Here is a 23,482-nt window from a genome sequence, read left to right as displayed (position 1 = left end):
TTTTCTTTGGCTCAAAACAAAGAAGCAGTAGCCTGACTGCTATGTTCAAATGACATTTGTTCAAAGCAGTCGTTTAATTGCACTATAGGCTCTTTTTTGTATCGTCCTGTTTTGATCAGTGTATATGCCAATGTTGTTATCAATAAAAAATCATTTGCACAAGGCAAGCCGATGCACTTCACCATGTTGATAAGAGAATTAAAATGAGAAGAATTATGGGACAAAAAAATCAAGGGATATTTAGCATAGAAATAAAATTTGCGATTAATCGCGATTAATTAGAGTTAACTATGACATTAATGCGATTAATCACGATTAAATATTTTAATCGCTTGACAGCTCTAATGTTTATACATTTATTATGTTATCAGCAAATCTGTCCTGCGATGAGACCAATGTAAAAGGGTCTATTGGGACTATGGTGCTCATCATTTCAAATGTCTGTCTCTATACTGGAACTCAATGAACGAATTACTCATTTAATCAATGTATGAATTGATCTAGAAAGGCCATTTGAGAATATTTCCAATGATCAAATGCGTTACTGCATATTCTACCCCTTTGTTTACATTAACATTTAGGCCATTTAGCAGCATAGCAGGACAATGCCAAGTGATATTCTTAAATACCAGGACGTACAACATACAATTAGTGCACTCATTAAGTGCTTTGTCTGCAAATAGGGTGATTATTATACACATTATATAAGTTCCAGGTGTTTGATTGTGAAGACTGAAGTGTCAGTACAATATTATGATTATTATATACATACACATAGACTACTATATCGAACACCCATACCCACACTATCCTGAAAGCGTATAAGTTAACAGCAAATATACCAAGGAACTCCGAACATGCTGCGTTTGACGAACTGAAGGAATATTAGAGCCATCGTTTATACTGACGTTCACAGACATGGTTGGCATCGCAGCTGTTGTCTGGCAAATCTTTTTGCTCCAATTATGCTGCTCATGGTCCTGCCATATCGTGGTCCAAAACAATCGTGGTGTCAGCTGCATCAGGGTTCTTCCTCTTCTGAAAACCCCACAGTCTCCTCACCATCAGATCTGCTGTTACCCAGCCCTTCATCTCTGTCAAGTGTGAAGATGTCTGTGCAATTGCAGCATGCCGAGTTGTAAGTCGGCGACATAACAATGAGAACAACACTGCGTTTCCAATTACATGACCGTGATATATGATGGACAAAATAAACAAAATTGCTTAGCAACATTCAACATGTATAATCTTCAACCAATTCAACAAAATATATTTTTTTAGTCATCATTTACATGGTAATTGTGTAGCCACTGGAACCAGTGGCGGACTCAGACTGTTTGAAGGGAAGGGGCGAAAAAATAAAAAGGGCACATTCTGGACAACATGGGGCCCCACCAGCGGACACAGTGGCTTTTCTAACTTGATGGTGTTTTGTTCCCCCAACGGAGCCTTAAAGGCAGCGCTGCCTGGAATGTCCTATCCCCTAACCTTGGCAAGCGCTGCCTGGAAGGTCCTATCCCCTAACCTTAGCAAGCGCTGCCTTGAAGGTCCCATTGGGGGCACTTGTTACATCTCCATGTAGCACTTAAAAGAAGAGAAGAGAATTTTTTTTGCTTCAGAGACACGGTTTCCCCTTATTCTAGCGACTTTATAAACACCAAAATGAGTTGTTCACATCATTGTGCACTTTTACATTTTAGCCAAAGAAAGGAGGATGCCTTACTACTTTCATCTTTACTAACATTTAAGTAAAAATTAGACTGGAAAAAAACATTTACGGAAGTTTTCCTTCATGTTGAGCTGATATCTGACCATTATCGTCTCTCTTGCATGAAATGACCTACACGATGATTGAATGATCTTGAACGCTCAAAAAATGTATATACATTTTAAACGGATTATGCAAACAGAAAATATTAAGTTTTTCTAACTTGGCATCTAATTGCGCTTTTCCACTATGGGTTCTGCCATACTCTTTATCCGCTTTTTGCTTCGTTATCCAGTGGAGATTTAAGTATCACTCGATGTAGCTGTTTGTCATGGCGACGCCACATGAAAGCAACGCCCGCATTCCCCGTTCGTCAGCTACCAAAGAGAGGAACGTCTGCACCTCAATAGCTAACCACAACATGTTTTTTTCGGTTTGCCATATTCTTGCTCCAGAGGGCACATCATCATCATCAGGGGCAACCTAAGGCACTCATTAATTTCCGTTCACGTGTAAAGGGCAGCCAATAAGGCACTTTCTCTAATTTTCACCACCATAGAGGGCACTTTAGCACACTTTTTCAACCATGTGGGCACCAGATGGGCACTAGAAGGGCACCAGATGGGCAGAAGAGCACTAGAAGGGCACTATAAGGACCAGACGAGCAGAAGGGCACTATCAGGGCACTATCAGGGCACTGGAAGGGCACTGGAAGGGCACTGGAAGGGCACTAGAAGGACCAGACGGGCAGAAGGGCACTATCAGGGTACTAGAAGGGCACTAGAAGGGCACTAGAAGGACCAGACGGGCAGAAGGGCACTATCAGGGTACTAGAAGGGCACTAGAAGGGCACTAGAAGGGCACTGGAAGGGCACTAGAAGGACCAGATGGGCAGAAGGGCACTATCAGGGTACTAGAAGGGCACCAGATGGGCAGAAGGGCACTATCAGGGTACTAGAAGGACCAGACGGGCAGAAGGGGACTATCAGGGCACTAGAAGGGCACCAGACGGGCAGAAGGGCACTATCAGGGTACTAAAGGGGGCACTAAAAGGGCACCAGACGGGCAGAAGGGGACTATAAGGGCACTCATTAAGGCACGTCATTGAATTTTCTTGTTCTAGAGGGCACATCATCATAATTTATTGTATGAAGAAGCACCCTAGAGGGCACCTAATCATGTTTTTCACGTGAAATGGGCAGCCAATAAGGCATTTCCTCTCGTTTTCGACACTCTTGAAGGGCACTTTAGCGCGCTTTTTCAACCATTGAGCCACGAGGGGGGCTCATGGGACTCTGGGCGTCTCTGAAGGAACCAGGGGTAGGGTAGACAACATTTTATATGGCCCAGTCTGAAAAGGGGTAACACGATAGCTTTACTGTATATTAGGCTAATATATTCTCATCATGTTAGTAGGCTATTATGTCATCAGTAGCGGTAGGCTAGGCCTAGTGACACATTCTGAATGCAATTATAGTGAATATATAATGAAATACAATTAAAAATCATTTATACTAATGATATTCTGAATATACAATCATGAATAGTTGATGAGCCTATCCTGCAAAGCAGGCTTGGAAAACTCAGCAAAATAAATGATCGACTGGCCCTCATAGCAACAAGGTGCACGTGCAAAACCAATAAGCCTACCGATCACATTTCTGCCGCGCAAAACGAACCACGTGCGTGCATCTGTGACACCTGTTTGATGAACACACGTGACACCTGTTAGATGAACCCACGGTTACTGTACCCCCCCCCCCCCCCCCCCCCCCCCCCCCCCTCCCGGCTGCTGGGGTTTTAATGAAGACGTCTTTGTAAACCTGCCCAGCGGATTATTGATTCTGCGTGGGCAAGGCGAGAGAGAACAGGAGGTGGTGAGCTGTGGGTTTGTCACCACAGAAAGGTAGCCTATACTTATACTCGAGGACAGTCACCAGTGAGGGTTGGAGATGATTTTAATGCGATTCGGACTATGAAATGATATTTTCTTTATAAATAGCTGCAGGTTGCTATGACTATCCGGTCGGAGAGCTCGCTTGCTGAATACTGTACGGTGTTGCGGAGGAGTGAGGGGGTTCCTGTCGCGGTTGCAGGGATTCACTATGCCCCCCCCCCCCCCCCCCCCACACACACACACACACACACACACACACACACACACACACACAAACAAAGATACACACACACGCGCGCAAAAGCCCTCACGTGCGCGTACATAAACATACACACACGCGTGCACATCCACACACACACACACACACACACACACACAGGCAAAAGCACACACACACACACACACACACACACACACACACACACACACACACACACACACACACACACACTGTGACACACACACGCACGCGCACACACACACAGAATATCCCCGTTACGCAAGGAATGAGAAACATACTCACTTGGGACTAAAGGAGTGGGGGAGGAGAAAGAAAAACCCGAAGCAATCTACCAAGCTGGATTACACTATGTTGTGAGGAGGGGGTTTCTCCTGCACAACGAGATGTGTTCATCATGTTTGTTCCACCCTGTCGAGGCTGCCTCTCCTCTCAGTGGAATCCCTCTCAGATGAGCATGCTGGAGAGAGATGCAACTTATAGGCTGCATGACGGAGCAAGGGTTTTGTAAGGGATGCTCTCCTCATGTTTGTCCTTTTTTTTGGTTTGTTTTTTGGTAGCGTGTAGCCCGTTTGATTGTATTCCTTTCACATCAAGCCATGGAAGAAAATCCCTGGAAGTAGCAGATTACTTGATTTGTAGGGCAGTGGGCTACAGTTGTACTCTGTGAACTGTAAGCGTGTTATTGGGGGACGAAAGGCTACCCCTCCGTCTCCATGGAAGACCAGACACAGATATATTCTTTACAATGGTGGAAAACATAGAAACCACAATGAAGAAATACAGACCAAAGAAAACGAAGCAAGTAAGTGTCAATTGATTGCCAGGCTATTATTACCCCATTGGTATGTGTTGTTCAATATTTACCATCCATATGGAGCATTTCAAAAACTGTGATTCGTAATGCTGGTGGGAAGCATGCTTTGTTGTGGTCTGTGTCATTCGAGAGTTGAAGAGCGTCATTAATTTGGACAACTGGCAATGTCAAACACGTCAGTGATGATGGCAACAGAGAATCCGAGCGCTGCTATTCTCAGTTCTGCAGGCAAAAAAGCATTGGGTGAACTTGACTCCATAGACTCAAACCTAGGCTTTCCTTCCCCTTTAGCCGCTAGAGATGGAAACTTTACACACACACACACACACACACACACACACACACACACACACACACACACACACACACACACACACACACACACACACACACACACACACACACACTGGAAATATATCTAATGGAAAGTCGTATTTTATGCCAATGGTGGTAATTAGTATGGGGCAGCAGGTTCAGAATAGGGCTATTAAAATAATGGATTCTGTCGCTTTGATTAAGATGAACGGACGGACGGACGGACACACACAAACACACACATGCACACATGCACACACAACACACTTGTATTCCACGCCTCAATTACAATTAATCTTGAGCCTGTTCAATACGGTTGCTTTATCTTTCCTCCTCTGTTCAGCTAATGTCTCGGTGTGATGCTACCACCCTCACCTATCCTGTCGTCGTCTCCTTTATCTTTGGCTTTGTCCTTGTAACCTCATGAGTAAGTGTACTGGTTATCTTCAGCTTTATGTTGCTAACTTCCTGCAAGTCCTCCCACAGAGAGACGAGCACGTCGGTGAAGGCTATACTTCTGTATTGATTCTTCAGTTACCAGGTCTATTCTGGGATTCATCACAAATAATTCAGGTGTTTTCAATTGTAAAAATCATCCTGGGCAATATGGTTCTTAATTCAACAACTCATCTTTCATAAGATAATCGTTTAGTTATTTAGCCCACTTTAAACCAAAGCAATTTATACATACTGTTCACTAAGGACCAATTGGGGTTAGGAATCTTGCTCCTGCCGACAGGTAGACAGGTTTGGATATTAGGATTCGGACCCAGCACATTTCCTGCTGGTAGTCAAACTCGCTAAGCACTACACTGTCCTCTCTGCTGTTCTGGATTCATCTGGATCCTGCGATGTCCATTTTCTGTGCCCATCGATACTTTTATATCGAGTGGGTTCCTCGATATACGCCCCTCTGATTAAATTCTCTCTGGGATTTTTCATCAAGACTTAAATGAAAAATCCTGTGCTGTGTGGGTCTGTGATAAAGCTCTTTGAGGCTGTAATACTGGAGAAAGATAAACTCTACAACCTATGCACTTAAAACCAGACATGTCTTCCATGAATGGGTGAGAACGGCCTCAGCTCTACACAAACATTGTGTTTACTGGCCGCCACAGATAGCATTGTATCCAATCCTATCACCTATAATCACCTATAGCGCTAACAAGTCTTTTCTATCGGTTCCTATGGTAACAGTGTTTTCTCTCTACTCTTCTTCTTCTGCTGCCACTATGGAAACTTCCTTTTCCACTAGTGCAGGGAGATCAAACACGGTAAAATATCATGTTAATGTGGATTCCAGAGATTGTTTTTACTGCTTTTAACTATTTCCCCTTTCTACCATCCAATGCATTGTGTATATGGTTAAATAATCGGTTTCCTTCCATATTTGCAAACAGCTTACATTTGTGTTCTGAAAATGGTTGGTATGCTTGCTCTTCAGATTCAGAGACTACAGATGATGAAGGTGGGGACCAGATTGAGACCAAAGATGAGGGTGGAGATTATGAGGAACGCCCTGTGAATACACGTAAGCAATTTGATTCTGGATCGTCTCCCTTATTTCAATTTATATCTATAAGTGATCTTTATTATTCAATTTGAGGATTCATGTTTTGGGGCTGTTAAAAAAAACCACAGTTAGAGAGCAGTCCTGTTTTGAGCTCATATAATAAAAATGATTATTATATATTGTTGTTTTTTATGGGACTTAGTGATGGACAAATCTGCAAATGAAGATGACCCTGAGTATTCTAAGGCAACCAGGTAAGCCAACACAATAAACAAAAAACATTCTCTTCACACATTCATTATAGCAGGTCAATTGTTTTTGAAACACTGGTATTTTAAATATTGTTTTGTTTGTAATTTCTAGTCAATCTCCCCCTCAAGTCCTGCCACCCCCATCTCCAAGGGTCATCAGGCGTTCCTCAGCCTCTCCGAGTCGCGCCGGCTCAACAACGCCCATTAGTTTCAGTGGAAGGAAAAAGGTCCCCGTTCCCACCGACTACCTGGACACGGTGCCTGGGGAGTTTGAAGAGAAGGTCCGACAGCCCAAATCAGTTGGCATGTCCCAGGGCAGCACCCACGACTCCCGACCCCAGACCCCTGTGAGCGAGTACTCCTCCCGGAAGGACCTTGCAACCAGGCCCTCCCCGAAGCTCACCAGGGCGAGTTCCAAGGTTTTTGAGAAGGTGCGAGGTTTGGAGGAAAGAAGACGCAGCCTCGACCTTCCCGAAGGCTCCGTCTCGGGAAGATCTTGGGCCGGATTCAACCGCGAAGGGTCTGTTGACTCAGACGACGGTGGAAGCCGGCTAGGGATCTCCAGGGAGAGCTCCAGAGAAGACCTACGGGAGGCTCTGAAGGAGGATGCGGCAGAGAGGAGGTCGATGTTCAGACAGAGGGCCGCCTCGCTCGAAGACAAGCCTCGCTATACGCAGAAGGTTCAGGACATCGAGAACAAGTTCACTGAGGAGCTCCAGCGCATCAAGAAGCTTGTGGGCAAACCCCACATGAAGAAGTCTTTCTCAACCGAGCAACTCACCTCGAGGGGACGGCAACGGCAGCCTTTTAGGAAACTCGAGCCCATACCTCCACAAGTAATCCAGAAGCTCCAGGAGAGGGAACAGGCACAGTGGGCCAAGGAACAGAAGGAAAACGAGCCAGGTAAACTAGGTTCTTCCTCAAGGTCACCACAGAACCTCGGTAACCCACCAGAGTCAATGCAGTTATCAGACCTACCGGGACAATGTTCAAGGAGAGAAATGGCCAGTCCGGTGAGAGAAATCATTCAGAGGTCACCATCGCCTGCTGCTACTCGAGCGCTACGAGCAGAATCACCGAGCACAAACGTTGAATTGTCATTGCGTAAAGTTGAACGAAGACCGCCAAGTCCGCTAGTGCAAAGGGTATCTCGAGTCCAAGAACCACCACACACACAGCCGGTGTCTCCTGTGCAAATGTCTACAAAAGACGAGATTTCAGGGCGGAAGACACCCATAGAAGTTGCCCTGCGGAGGATTGAAAACAGACCAGAGAGTCCTCTGGTGCAGAAAAGAACTACGATGATGCAGGAGCTCCCTGTACAACAAGCAGCAAAGCCAGCGGGGGTGACACCATTAAGTCCATCGGAGGAGAAAAAGGAGGTTGAGGACACGAAGCCTGCAGCCTCCAAGCTGAGCATCCCAACCATCGTGGTGGAGGACGAGCCTGTGGAACAGACTCAACAGGCGCCGCAGGTCAAGAGCGCCAAAGGAGGACCAGCGCAGAAGACCAAAGCCAAGAGTCGCAGGATGCGGCCCATGTCTCCAGAGCTCGGTCAGATATTAAGCTCTTTTTTGTTCTTTGTTTCCTTCTTAAGTCCTTTTTTCATTTATTTAGTTTAGTACGTTCTTACTACCTTACTTTGGTTTTGTACTTGTCTTTATTACTTAAACGTATATGTTCTTTCTTTCTTTCATTTGTATATTAGTTCTTTCTCTCTTTTCTTCTTTCTTTCTATAGTAGTATTTAGTCATTGTATTGGACATGTAAAATTGTAAAACCAGCTGACCCGTCTGACAAAAATGACATGCATACAAAAACTAATAATTGACCCAAACTCTTTCTCTTGATGTGAGAAATCGTACAGATTCTTCCGATGACTCCTATGTGTCTGCTGGTGAGGACCCGATGGAGGCCCCGGTGTGTGAATGTCCCCTTAAGGACACCGTCTCAACCGCCGGAACCGACGCGCTCCTGAAGTGTGTCATTGCCGGCACCCCTCTTCCCGAAGGTTGGCAATCCACTCTGTTTAAACCAGAGGTCACCAGAAAATGATCTACTGTGACCCACCTTTGACCTTACATTGAGCCAAGCAAGCATCCATTAAATATTTGATGCAGTGAAATAAGCAATACTTCAGTCCAATAATAACATTTATCCATTTATATTTTTCTTCAATGCAGTCTTCCCCTTTTCAGTTCACTCTCCTATGATTAAATGATAGCGGCCAAGGCCTGTATGTTCTTGACATTTGAATTGTAGGCCTACTGTGCGTGACTTAGTTCCCTGCTTAATACGCTTATGGGTCTGACCCGCAGTTTGAAAATTACTGGTTTTAATATCGATCCTTTGAGCCTATTTTTCAATTGCTCATTGTTTTTTTCTTATTATTATTTTCAGTGACATGGAGAAGAGATAACACCGTCATCACTGGCAGTGCTAAATGTGTGCTGAAGGTGGAGGGCGATCGGCATAGCCTCCTCATCAAGTCTGCAAAAGCGAGCGACGCAGGGAAATACTCTGTCACTGCAGTCAACGAGGTCGGCAAGGTCTCCACAACTTCCACCCTTGTCGTCAAAGCAGGTAACTTCGTTAGCTGTTACCATTATTAAGAACTTATCAAACGTTGATCTGGTAGTAAACAAAATATTTTTTTGTAAGTTGTAGACCTCATCTCTGTAATTCATTCTGGGAAAGCAAATCTTCTTTGATTATTTTATAGGAAATCGGTTTAACAGGCAACCTGCTACGGCAGTAGATTAAAACAAGGCCATTACCATTATTTTTGTTGGACAGCATGAATTGCTTTTCAAAGAGCTTTTACAAATCACCTTGGCGGCCAGTGGAAAAAAAGAAAGAAACCCTCTTCTATGTTTAAAGTTCCCACTGGAAATAAAACTGGCTCTCCTAGGTCCAAAATGGGCTGTTTTCTTCTATTAAACTGATATAGACAAACAATAATACAGTTATTTAAGGTGTGTATTTTTCATATATTTGAACCCAAATGTAATTTGTGCTTACTTATGTATACAGCAATAGTATGCAGTTATGAAACCTGCCTGAATTGGTGTTCAACTGACAAGTATGTTGTCCTGTATTGCTCTACAGTCAACTATAACTGGTAGCGCAATGCTTGACAGCTAGCTTTGATTTTGGACATATTCAATATCAAGGCAAAGCTCTATCCTATCTAGCCAAAACGACCAACCCTCCCACTTCTTCAAAAGGCAGGTCTTGCCCCAACCTCCCATGTAAGGTTATATGATTTTCCCCCACTCTCAGCAAATGAGTCTTCCATATATTGCAGTTGAGCAACCACACTAAGAGTTGCCATAGCAACTCAGAGGCTAAATCAACCTATAAATTGCCCACTACAGCGCAGCAGTTACACTCAATACGAATCCTCTTGTTCTGTGGTCTCAGGTCATTGTAAAGCATATCATATTTTCTCTGATGACAGAAAGAGAAAAAAAACTGAATTACACACTGAATTAACATAATCAAAGTCTTTATTTAAATGAATCATATTGCATTAACCGAAAATTGCATTTACTTTTAAGGTCACGAATTATTGCATTTACATTCATTTCATCCAGTCATTTAGCAGAACCTTGTAAAAAAGGTAAATTACCGGCACATTTTAGATAAATGTCAACAAGGAGCAGGTAGGAATCTAGCTCAAGGATGACTAACAGTTAGGCTGAGGACTATCATAAAACATCATAAATTAGGCAATGTCTTACACAACGTTTCCTGGTGCCTGGAAGGCTTGGTTCAGGAGCCCCGGGGGACCCTGGGGCCGCCCAGGAACGTCAGCAGCCCCATCACGTCCGACGAGGAGTACCTCAGCCCCCTGGAGGAAGGCCTAGACATGGGGCCGCCGGGACCCCGGCGGGTCATCGACACCCTGTTCAAGGAGCCCCCCACATTCCTGGTAAGAAAGCCACAAAGACAGTAGAAATTATAATTATTTTCCTTTCCTTAAAAGAAAACCTAGAATGCAGGTAATATTGGGGTTGCCAAGGGGATGATTTTACATTTAGTTGAGTTTTACAGGCAGGTAAAACATGAAGAATCCCTACCTCTCCGTTTCACTCCAATGACCTTAGTTTTCTGGCTGTTTTCTGTCTTTTTCTGTGAAGCTGTGAACCCCAAAAATAACTCTCATGCTCCCATTCCACGCAGGTAACCATGAGTGATCAGGCTGTCATTGAGGGACAGGAAGTGACATTGTCCGTGCGAATAAGTGGACAACCCAAACCAATGCTTTATTGGTAGGTTCCCCCCGACCGCCTGTCATGGCTCTGAATGCACACATGTCTGTTCTCTTTGGCCCATGTTGCCTTGAAGTTAATGCCAACTGGCATGAGTCTAAAGATGAAGATGGCATTTTCCTTTCTTCTTCTTTGGCATAAAATGCTATGCTGTGTAGTACATTTAGGATCAGAATTATTTAGATTTTGAACAAGAAACAGCTTGAGACGAGAAACTGAACAGAAGGGCGCAAAGAAGCAAAGTTGCATCATACCAGTTCAATCATCATGCATACAGAACAAACTCCACGTTAAATACATAGGCTCTCTCCTTACCAAAAGATGTTCCAACAGTTATCATATTTTTATGAAACACAGATATGCTCTTATGTAGTGAATCCTAGTGAAATATAACAGCTTCAGGTGGATATGAATAGACCTGGGTGAAGAGCAGACCAAAGGATTGTTCTTCTTTGCTCTTTTGATCTCCATCTAATCCTTTTCTCCTGATCTTTGCAGGCTGAGAGACAGGGTGACGGTGAAAACAGGCCTGCGGCACGTGGTGCGCGAGGTGGAGGACGGCGCTTTCGAGATGAACATCCTGTCTGCAAAGCGGTCTGACACAGGGGTGTACACGTGTAAAATCATCAACGAGTACGGCACCAAGCAGTGCGAAGCAAGGCTAGAGGTCAAAGGTAAATGTCTGCTGTTGTAAACTTAGAAGTTTGTTCATGTGATGGATTAATGTTTGTTTTTAAGACGTAACCTTTTTTTTCCATGGAAAATAACGAGTTGGTTTATGAATAACAATGACAAGGCAATGATATGGATCAATGATCAATCAATGTCCATATGCTGATAATATCAAATGTAAATATCTTTCAAATAAATCATTCACTGTTGAAGGAATTCGAAAATGCATTGGATGCAGCTAAATATTATTAAAGCTAGACATCTGAGCAGACATTAATTTGAACACATTGCCCATGTTATTGTGCATTGGAATTAAAAAAAAAAAATGATAATGTATATGTATTTACATATATCTATATATAATTGATAAGTATAATTAGCTTTTACCATCATTATATTATGCTGGGTCAACTGAACAGTCAATAGATTGATTTATCTCTGAATAAACTTACAGTGGTACATGAATGGCTAAAGCCCTTGATGTGAACACTGCATTCCCCTTTCCTCCATGCCCTGCCCAGCCCTGGCGGTAGAGCCCGGTCTGGCAGTGATCCGCCCCGTCCGGGACATCACGGCCAAGGCGGGGGACACGGTTCTGTTCGAGTGCCACGTCATGGGGCCCCAGGACACGGACGTGGACTGGCTGGCCAACAACAAGCTGATCCAGCCCGCGCTGCTCAACTGCAAGATGCACTTCGACGGCCGCAAATGTCGCCTGTTGCTCAACTCGGTGCACGAGGACGACAGCGGCACATACGTGTGCAAGCTGAGCACGGCCAAAGGTGGGTGGCAAGGAAGAGCACTCTGGAGTTTCAATCTGGCAATTAATGAATCCATTAATGAAGTGCTAAGGAACGCTGATTCAAAGTGAGAATGTTGATGCATTATTTTTAACATACCCTTGGTTTGTATGTCACTTTTTCATTCTGTCTTTAGTCATTTTCTTCTTCATGTCTGTTTACATAACTACCTATATGTCTGGCTGTCCATCTGTGTCTCTTCAGAGGAGGTTACATCCAGTGGGAAGCTGAAGGTCATTCCCTCTGTCAATCCCCTGTTCACTCGTAAGCTGGACGTGCTGGAGGTCATTGAGGGTCGCAATGCTCGCTTCGACTGTAAAGTCAGCGGCACTCCTCCGCCAAACGTCACCTGGAGCCACTTTGGTAATATCATCTCATATGGTTCCTTTAAAATGTCTGTACAAACTGAAACTGAAACTAATCTCCCCTGTCTGTATCTGTAAAAACTGAGGCTGAAACTAACCTGGCTAGATAAAGGATGAAAAACATAACTAATGTCTGTTACTTTACTGAAACATAAACTAACCTTCCATGTCTGTAATAGTACAACTTAAAACTGAAACTATCCTCCTGTGTCTGTAAATATACAAACTGAAACTGAAACAAACCTCCCCCTGCAACTGAACCTGTTTGTAACTGTACACACCTCATTTCTAACCTGTAGACCAGCAGCTGTCCGACAGCGAGGACGTGCACATCGTGCAGGAGGGCGGGCGCCACTCGCTCATCATCTGCCACGTGACCAATGAGGATGAGGGGTTCTACACGGTCATGGCGCGCAATGGCCAGGGCGAGGCGGAGAACTCTGCGGAGCTCTACGTCCAGGAGCCACGGCCCGCAATCTCCTCCCAGATGTATGGACCTGCTCGCATCTCCCTCCCTCCTCCCTCTGGGATAGATACATGTCTTAACATTAAGATGGGGTCGATAACTGCTCAGACAATTGTCATTATCTCATATATAATGCACCCATAATTATTAAACTTTTTTCATGGATGAAGTGTTGCATACCTTAAAAGGAGAGTGTAAATTATTGATTTACTTCACAATGTTATTTTACGGAACACCAAAAAATAATGTTAATTTGTTATGAGGATAACAATATTGATTGTATGCTTTGATTGCCCCTCTCTCACATCTCTCTACCCTTCCCCCACTACCTTGTACTGTACACTCTCATCACGAAAACCAATCATCTCCTACCACCTCCTCCATCGATTCCTCTTCCTCCTCCTCCTCCTTTGTCTCCTCATCTGCTACTCCATCGTCTCCTCCTCCTACTCCATCATCTCCTCCTCCTCCATTGTATCCTCCATCTCCTCCTCCATTGTCTCCTCCTCCTCCATTATCTCTTCCTCCTCCATTGTCTCCTCTTCCTCCTCATCCTCCTCCTCCTCCTCCTCCTCCTCCTCCTCCTCCATTGTCTCCTCATCTCCTCCTCCATCGTCCCTCCATGTCCTCATCCATCGTCATCTCCTCCTCCTCCTGCTGTCCTCCTCCTCTTCCTCCTCCTCACCCGCCTCCAGGGCGAAGCTGGAGAAGATGCCATCCATCCCAGAGGAGCCGGAGGTGCCGGAGAGCGAGGTGGAGCGCTTCACCATGCCCGACTTCATCAAGCCGCTGTACGACCTGGACGTGGTGGAGGGCAAGGAGGCGGTGCTCAAGTGCAAGGTGGCCGGCCTGCCCTACCCCACCATCGCCTGGTTCCACAACGGCAAGAGGATCGACAGCACAGAGGACCGCAAGATGACCCAGTGTGAGTTAAACATTTTGCCACTGTGCTCGACTTTCTGGTAGAGTGCATTGTTAAATTGCGAAAAATGGTCTGCTTTACTCCCTGTGTGAAACACATCAGGTGGAAGGGAAACAATTTGATGTTTGGTGATTTATCAGCCGTCTTTATCCAAAGCTACTTCCTGTCGAAAACAGTTTTCTGGACCCAAGCTCCCGGCTGTGTACGTTACCAGCTGTCCAATCAACACAGATAAACCATTTCTCACCAATCAGGGAGTAATTAAGAGACAGCTCCATGGAAACACCAGATGAATCAACCATGTTTTCGAAAACTAGCTACAATCAAGGTCGATTTGACCATAATACGTTCGACTGTGAGAGTGAGAGCCTGAGGCTGAAGCTGAACGTGTGTCACACTGCAGGAGCATGAGAGTTATCTGGCTACCCTGCCTTACGTTACTTCACCTTACATGACATCTGAGATATATTGATCAACTTAAGACCCTCCCCTTTTGTTGTGCAGTCCGGGACGTCCACAGTCTGGTGATACGCTTTGTGTGCCATTCCCACGGCGGCGTCTACAAGAGCGTCATCTCCAACAAGATCGGCAAGGCAACGTGCTATAGCCACCTCTACGTCACAGGTAACATCTGCTGTGATAGGCTTAGCTACAGCCTCTGGTTACATCTGTTAGGCTAGGCTAGCTTACATCAAAGGCAAAATCTGCTAGGCTACGTCAAAAAAAGATTCTGCTAGGCTGGGCTACAGTCCCCTCTCAGAGCATTCGCCCCTACCCTCTGGAACTCCCTCCCTCCGGCCATCCGAAACTCTGATACAGTCTGTTCATTCAAAAGTCAACTTAAAACCTATCTCCTCAGGACCACCTACAACATTTGACAAATCATCCTCCGCCATCTTCCACTCTCTTAATGTGTTGCCTATTGTTGTGGTGTTGTTTATTTTTTCCCTTTTGTTAGATTTTCTGTAGTCTGCATGTATTCCATTCTTATTTGTAAAGCGTCTTTGAGTATTTAGAAATGCTTTATAAATTGCAGATAAATTATTATTATTATTATTATGATATCACAGGTAATCTATGCAATTGTCAAGTCGTTAGGCTTGATATTATTTGTAAGAAAAGTATCCGATTATAATGACCACAAATCTTAAAAACACATCTTAATTGCTGTTACAAAATTATTTTGAACTGATATTAATTGTATAACTGAAATTTAGGGTAAATATTTGTAATTTCTGTATTCCTGTATCCGTCTAAAATCAAATTGAACTCTGAATGTGCTATTTGTGCTGAATAAGGAGCCAGTTCAATGACAAGACATGCCATCTGTGATTCTGATCATGGTTCTTCTCCCCAGACATGCTCCCTGACCCACCAGAGGGGGCCCCAGTGGTGGAGGCCATCACTGGGAAGACGGTCACTCTGTCCTGGAGGAAGCCAAGGAGGCTGGACCCCTCCATTGGTACACAGTACTACATCCTGACAAACTTTTCACTTAACACTGGCCATAAATACACAGAACATAACCATATACTACTGGATGTATGTCAACGACACGTCAAACACTTCTCAATCACTTCAATCAGAAATAAACCAGCAAATAACTATGTTGATCGGCATAGACATTGATTAAATGTACCGTTATTAGGTGAGTGCTGCATGCAGCGCTCAACTATTGTTCTTCATAAGTTTTATTCTTTCTTTCTTTCTTATTCTCTACAAACTTTGGGACCTATCTTCTTCCTCATTTTTTCACCTAGAGAATCTATTCAAATTTTTTAAAATCCAGAATATCTTGGAATTGCGCGCTTCTTTTCAGATTTTTTACTATTATACTTTTAAAATATTATCTTTTTTTAACATGGGAGTCAATGGGAGGCGGCAGAGCCGTCCTCTGGTAATTCAAATTTCGATATCATTTAATCTTTCTTCCGAATCACAGTTTTAGTTTCAAACCGTCATATTCTACAGTTGGTCCCATTGAAGCCGTCTGCCCATTCTGACACTTAAATTACTGAAGACATCGTAACTCGGTCAAATTTCAACCATTTACCATCGTTCAAACCATTAAACAAATCTACACACCATTAAACAAATCTACACACAATAATATCCAAACGGAATTTCGATATCATTGAGCTTTATTCAGAATCACAGTTTTAGTTTCATACCGGCTTCGTTTTCAGTTGGTCTCATTGATTTACCTACGTTGACGCTGGAGCGTGAGGATGTTCGGCAGTGTTGCCAGATTAGGCGTTTTTCCCCGCTGGATTGGTCTACTTTTGGAGGACGTTCAGGCAGTGTTGCCAGATTGGGCGTTTTTTCCCGCTCTATTGGGCTACTTTTAATCACGCACCGGCTCTCACACACACACACACACAAACACGCACGCACACGCACGCATACGCACACGCACGCACACGCACGCACACGCACGCACACACACACCACTGCAGGGCAATCGTTTGACCTTGTACATTTCTGCATTGTTAGCAATGCTTTGCGCTTTTCATTCAGACAGAATCATTTACTTTTTCTTAAATGGTGTGCATGTTTACATTGTTTACTCCATTTAGACTTTTGAACTTTTGTTCAAATCCCTTCATTTGATTTAATCCATTTAATGTTTCTTTATGTCCTAATCTATGTGGCTTTATTAAACAATATTTTCAACCTCACTTTGTGCTACAGCACTCACCGCATTTTCTGCAGGAAATGCATTTTTCTAGTTATTTTATATTCTTTCTACATCTACTTCAGCTGAATTTTACAGAAATATTACAACATTTGGTAAAGCAATTTCTGTTACATTTCAATCCTCAAATTACAATTCAATATAAGACACGATTTTCTTTATTTATTCCAGATGGGAAATTCAGCAACATTATGTTATTCATAGTTTTGTTGTATGTTTTCCTCTGTAATCCTCTAAACTACATGAAGTACATGATACAAACCCAGTTGTATTGAATATAAATGTGATGCGTTCCAGAGGCGGGTTCCCTGATGTACGCCATCCAGCAGCAGGCGCTGGGATCCATCCAGTGGACCATAATAGCCTCCAGCCTGAAGGAGACCGGCTACACCATCACCACCCTCTCCAAGGGCGTCCGCTACACCTTTAGGGTGCTCACCATCACCTCCAAGGCCTTCAGCAAGCCCTCCGCTGCCACCGAGCCCCTGCAGCTGCTGGACAGAGGTACGCAGATAATGGCTTTATTATTGACTTGTATAGTCTATGTAAGGGTTATTATTATAGTGTTATGTTAATGGTTGCGTTCAAAGTCTATGTACGGTCAGGTCATATAAAACGGAGAAGAAACGTCACTGTGACAAAATAAATGAGAAGCTCTCTTTCATTTTTTTCTGATTACATTTATTGACCTAGTTCAAAGTAAAGTTAGGCTTTTGGTAAATTGTGTTTATGGTCAATGTTTCTGCTAAACATTGCGTTTATGGTGCAGGCTTTCTGGTAAACAGTGTGTTTCTGGTAAATGTTTCTGGTAAACAGTGTGTTTATGGTACAGGTTTCTGGTAAACAGTGTGTTTCTGGTTGGTCCTGGTTAACAGTGTGTTTATAGTAGGTTCTGGTAAACATTGTGTGTATGGTTAAGGCTTCTGGTAAATAGTTTGTTTATGGTACAGGTTCTTGGTTAACAGTTTGTTTATGGTAAATGTTTCTGGTAAACTGTTTGTTTCTGGTAGTTTCTGGTAAACATGAGTTTCTGTTAAAGGTTCCTAGCAGTGGCGTCACTAGGTTGCTTTATTCGGGGCTAAAGCCCCGGATATTATTTGATTAGCCCCGAAAAAGTAATTAAAAAAATAATAACAATAATAATATTTTTTTTTCAATATTTATTGGTGTATTTACTGGTAACTATGGAATGCATCAATTCAATCTAGTCTAGAAGTGATGAAATGATTCTGGTCAATAATTGTAGTTAGTTATTTAGAAAGAAAAATGGGGATTCCAGGGACATCTCAAAATAATGTAGCCTAGTCCTATATAAATATCTATATATATAATACATATATATATATATATATATATATATATATATATATATATATATATATATATATATATATATATATATATATATATATATACATATATATATATATATACGTAAGGTCTGTCTCACTTGTATTCATTTTACTCAGAAATAACTTCAATGGAACTTTAGATGTTTGGGTATAAGCAGCACAGCAGTCAGGTAGCTATTTAAAGCTATAATAAACTGTGTATTTTGTTTATTTAGGTAAAGCTTTATGAAAAATGTTACATGCACAATAAAGCATACAATTTTTTTGGCCATTTTCCTTTTCCCTCTGGGCAAAGCACCGGATGTTTATGAAACATAAGTCCTTTTTCCATCCAAAAGATAATGCGCTTTAAAATGATGCGCATCAAAAGTTAGTGCGACATCTGTGATGGAAAAAGGGTTATATCGCTCTAACGCCGATTTTGTCACACTAAGTTAATTCGCTCTGCAGAGGTGGTTTTTGGAAAGTTCTAGCGACATAAAAGTAATGGAAAACGGCTGAAACGATATAGAATGTCGCGCATGCGCATTGTTGATGGAAAATCATCTAGCGGGTCAGAAAAATGCGCTTCAACACGGGGCATTGTGACACAATTTTAATTCGCTATAATCATTCTGTCGATGGAAAACCGTTTAGGCGCTTCTTATGTCGCTACAAATTAATTCGCTTTAAGAGTTAATTCGCTTGAAAATCTGATGGAAAAAGGACTATAGAAACGCCCCTGGTTCCCTTAACATGTGTTTCTGGTAAATGTTTCCGGTGAGCTTCGGGTTTATAGTATAGTATGTGCAGTGTCTTTTATATCTGTACTTTCGTCCTGGGATAATGAATAAAAGTTAAAAGACTCTGCTTTCTTGCTTTACTTTTTTTTACTTAACCTATTGGCCAAGTCTTCATCAATAAGTTCTTTGTGGCGAGTTACTCAAATTTGCTTTTGTTTTCTGGACGTAAAAGACTTGCTGTCTCCATCATGCATTCCTGCAAATTCTCCTCTTCAGAGAAAGGCTTGCTTGCCTTTACTAGTTTGCATGCCAGTAGAGAACCGGCTTTCATTCTGACGTCTTGAATCGTGAATTGATGAAATTTTTTTTTTGCTGATTACCTTCCTTTCTATCTCACTCTATCATGAAGCATAATAATGAAAAAAAATGAATGAAAAAAAATTCAGCAATGCCTGTGTGGCCCGCGGGCAGTAGTTTCCCCACCTATGTTGATTTAAACTGGTATGGGAGAAGCTTAGGATGAAGTGTATGTTAATGTTTCACAGGTCCCTACCTCCAGGAGTGTCCGGTAATAACGGACAAGCCAGACGTGGTGTTTGTGATGGAGAACCAGGCGGTCGCCATCACAGTCACGCTCAACCATGTCAACGCCGTCGTCATCTGGCAGAGGTGCTTCAGCGTTTGATTCCTTCCTTCAGTAATTTTTTTCATTGAATCATTTGCCTTGTTGATTCCTTCATTTGTTCAGCTCTTAATAACTAAAGGTTTCTTAATTTCTTTGACTGAAATGATTGCATTAATTGACTTTGTTCATTCATCCAAATTATTGATTTAATTAATGACTGTGTCTTCATAATCATAATTAAACATTCTTAAAGGAGACATATTATGTTGTTTTCCCAACAAGTAAACATAGTCTATGAGTTTCAGAAAACTTGTTTTTGAAGCCTTTTGCTGGAAATAGCTTTTAGGAAAAAAAATCTCACCTACAGCTATTCCCCTCTGTTCAGTCCCTTCAGAATGCAGAATGCTGTTTCTGATGTCTGTAGCTTTAATGCAAAATGAGCTGCTGCTCATTGACCAATGAGCTGTCAGAGTGAACCACAGCATGGAGGAGAAGGGATTGTTGCCGTTTACGGAATACTGGAGCTTTATATCTATATAGTATAATATAATAATAATATCATGTAATATATAGGTATTTTTATAATATTATATCTAATATCAAGGCCAAAAGCTATGTGCGCCTCGGATGATATTATGAATCATAAAGACTGCGTCTGACGTCACTGGTACTGCCACATGTGGGGGTTATCTCGGCCATGGTTCAGAAGATTTGGGGGAAAGGAACTTTGGCCTTGACTCTCTGAAGTCCATATTGAACCGCGACACAGAGGAGAAAGGGATTGTACTCCCGGAGTTGAGCTGCCGGACCGCCGAAGCTTCGGCGCCTGTCCAGCAGCTCAGGCAGGGGGAGCTCAGCGGCAATCCGGCAGCTCAGCTCCGGGAGTACAATCCCTTTCTCCTCCATGTCTCCTCCTCCGGACTGCCGCCGAGGCTTCGGCGGCAGTCCGGTGGAGAAAGGGATTGTACTCCCGGAGCTGAGCTGCCGGGCTGCCGTCGAGCTCACCCTGCCGGAGCTGCTGGCGGGGGCTCCGCCGGACTCCCTGCCAGTCAGTCACATGGCAAACTGACAAATAAGACATCTATTTTTATATGGAATATCCCTGCTTCCGAAATGCGCAAACATCTCCGCCCAGCGCTCGTCCCCAGGTCCACAAAATCTTAGCTATTCTCTGATTGGAGGGGGGTGGGGAAGTGGGAGGTGATATTCAAATGTGCCCCCTTCCTACGTAGGAGGGGGTGCTGAAACTAAGGGTGCACTCACACTAGGCCATCTGGCCGTAGCCGTTGGCCGTTTTCACACCTAACCGTGCTCAACTGGCCCCATTGTTCTCTGGCCTGCACTCACACTAGGCAATCTGGCCGTGGCCGTTGGCCGTCGCAACTGTGGCCTGGCCACGGTAGGCTCTTGGTCACACGGCATCACGTCGTAACACGTCATCACCAAGCGTCCGCTGCATGGACCATAATAAAGTCTGCCAGTCAGAGTTTTAACAAAAATGGATAACAACACAGAGAACACAGTTCGCACTTTGACAGACACTCGACTTCTCTATGGGACCAACGTGAACCAACAGTTGAACCGCTTGACGCCATGTTTACCGTTTAATGGGAAAGAAGGCTCGTCGTCTTTATTATGTCCATGGTCGTCGCATGGACTATACGTCATCCAGCTCAGGTTGCGTAGCCGTGCGTACGCGCGTGTCGGCTCATTAGCATCTGTACCGTGGCGGCCCGTACCGTAGCAGCACACCTCTCCCAAGTGGCTAAGTTGGCCTGGCCTGGCCACACTCACACTGGCAGATTTGAGCACGGTTAGGTGTGAAAACGGCCACGGCCACGGCCAGATGGCCTAGTTTGAGTGCACCCTAACTTGGTGACTGTAGGCGGGGTACTTTCAGGAATACATATCTCACTCAAAAAATTAAAAGCGGACCTTTTTCAAAGTTTGTGTGCGTGTGGGAGCATCAGAGACCCAAAACAACACCCCAAATCCCCGGAAAAGTGTTGTTTTCATAAAATGTCCCCTTTAATAATTTATCGTTCATAAATTTCTCAATTTGTTTGTTCAGCTGCTTATGATGACTGAACTATGAGCCTGAGCTAACCCTAACTATGTAATTTTCTAGTGCAGCAATGTACCTCATTAAAAGGACTACGTGTAGCACTTGTACATCGCTTTAAATGGCCGATATATGAACATGTTTTAATTTCAATATGAAAATGAGACCTTCCCGACTCTATCGGTTGTGTAGAACAGCCTGTGGCTGATTTCTATTATAATAGAATCAGGCTGGATTTGCCAGGGAAAAAAAGGAAGGAAGGGACGTGTAAGCAAGTGTATTGGCAGAAATATCAGTTCCTTCTCTCAAAACTGATTTGTAATTTTTTTGTGTTGTATATCAACTCAGGCTTCTCCCATCGTCTATTTATGAATTATCAATCAGTAACTAACAGTTTATGATTGTTATTGTCTCCGGCCACGGAGCTCGCACTCCGGTGATCTCCATGCATGAGCTCGAGCAGGCTGCAGTTCTCTTGCTGCCAAAAGGGGTCAGTAACGAGAGGGCATTTCTGGTTATTACACGTAGTCCTTCTAAATACTTGATTCATGGACACACACATCATGACTCAATCCATCCATGCAATTTTCTCTATAAATTATACCCGCCACCCTTTGAAAAGGATATTGCTATAACTTTGGCTATAACTGTAGCTGTAACTATATCTACAACTGTAGCTGACTCAGTCCACTAGAACCTGCTAACGTTAGAACTTACATAGTGCAGGTTTATTCTCTTGATTGTTTATTTTTTATTCATGGTTTATCCATCCATTTATCCATTGGTTAATTAATTCATAATTCCGTTCATCCATAGATATTTAGTTTGATTTACATGACGTCGACTGACTTTGAAACCATATCAATGTTGCTGTGCAGGTAAACAGTGAATATATATGATATGTATATATATGTATATATGTATTTGTATTTGATTATGTATGTGTTGTCTTATGTATTTTGTGTGTATTTATGTATTTATTATTTGATGTATGTATATATGTATCTTTGTATGTATGTATGTATGTATGTATGTATGTATGTATGTATGTATGTATGTATGTATGTATGTATGTATGTGTGTATGTGTGTATGTGTGTATGTATGTATAATTATATATAAGTATACTTTAACCTATATTCCCCACATCCAGGAAAGGCGTGGTTCTGTCCAGTAAGCCTGGTGTGTATGAGATGGGGATGCCTGACGACGACCAGCACACGCTGAAGCTGCTGAAGGTGAAGAGCTCTGACGTGGGCCCCATGTCCTTTGTGGCGTCCAATAAACACGGCAACGACACCTGCACCTTCCCCGTGGAGATGGCCGGTGAGTAAAGGCGTAGCCCGAGTCTAGCGGCAGACACCATTAGCCATGTTGTGTGTGTCATGTGTAGTAATTGATTTAGATGCAAAACTGCCATGTGACTGTTGAGGAACCAAGCCTAAGAATTTCACTCTTTTAGTACTTTTACTTTTACTAAGATGTAATAAGATATACTCTGCAACTGAATCTGAATCTGAAAACAAAGCACTGCAACAATTCTAGTACAGTGTGGTTCTGATATGTCCTCCATATGTGTAGAAAAGATGCAGGTATGTACAAGGACTTGTTAGGTCTGGAGCTTTTTGACAACAGTAAATGTGTGGGAGGGGAGGGTATTGTGCTTGCTAGGGGGTTCAGCTCCCAGCTGAAAGGTACCTGGTTTGATCCCCAATTTCTATTCTATTCTATTCTGTTCTCTGACAAAAGGTACCCCTAAGGCTATCATTATCAAAGTGTAAAATCCAAC

The 23,482-nt window shown here is 43.1% G+C and overlaps 1 protein-coding gene across 2 annotated transcripts in view; it reads left to right on the top strand.

Annotated features, from left to right (window-relative positions):
* The window catches only part of spegb (striated muscle enriched protein kinase b), a 55,570-nt gene that overhangs the window by 11,139 nt on the left and 20,949 nt on the right, over positions 1-23,482 (top strand). Inside the window, exons 1-18 of one of the 2 annotated variants that reach the window (XM_030342873.1) lie at positions 6,219-6,249; positions 6,420-6,506; positions 6,691-6,742; positions 6,852-8,293; positions 8,607-8,750; positions 9,140-9,322; positions 10,507-10,673; positions 10,925-11,013; positions 11,512-11,687; positions 12,207-12,467; positions 12,690-12,848; positions 13,150-13,339; positions 14,012-14,241; positions 14,743-14,862; positions 15,596-15,700; positions 17,231-17,437; positions 19,553-19,676; positions 22,847-23,019. In XM_030342873.1, the coding sequence (XP_030198733.1) occupies positions 6,693-6,742; positions 6,852-8,293; positions 8,607-8,750; positions 9,140-9,322; positions 10,507-10,673; positions 10,925-11,013; positions 11,512-11,687; positions 12,207-12,467; positions 12,690-12,848; positions 13,150-13,339; positions 14,012-14,241; positions 14,743-14,862; positions 15,596-15,700; positions 17,231-17,437; positions 19,553-19,676; positions 22,847-23,019 (3,820 nt within the window). In that variant the 5' untranslated portion in view covers positions 6,219-6,249; positions 6,420-6,506; positions 6,691-6,692. Of the gene's footprint in view, positions 1-6,218; positions 6,250-6,419; positions 6,507-6,690; positions 6,743-6,851; positions 8,294-8,606; positions 8,751-9,139; positions 9,323-10,506; positions 10,674-10,924; positions 11,014-11,511; positions 11,688-12,206; positions 12,468-12,689; positions 12,849-13,149; positions 13,340-14,011; positions 14,242-14,742; positions 14,863-15,595; positions 15,701-17,230; positions 17,438-19,552; positions 19,677-22,846; positions 23,020-23,482 lie in introns of those variants that run through there. The other variant, XM_030342872.1, reaches the window with a different exon arrangement.

This window comes from Gadus morhua, chromosome 20 (assembly GCF_902167405.1).
Source record: "Gadus morhua chromosome 20, gadMor3.0, whole genome shotgun sequence".
In the NCBI taxonomy this organism is placed as follows: domain Eukaryota; kingdom Metazoa; phylum Chordata; class Actinopteri; order Gadiformes; family Gadidae; genus Gadus; species Gadus morhua.
This window is presented reverse-complemented; position numbering and strand designations above follow the sequence as displayed.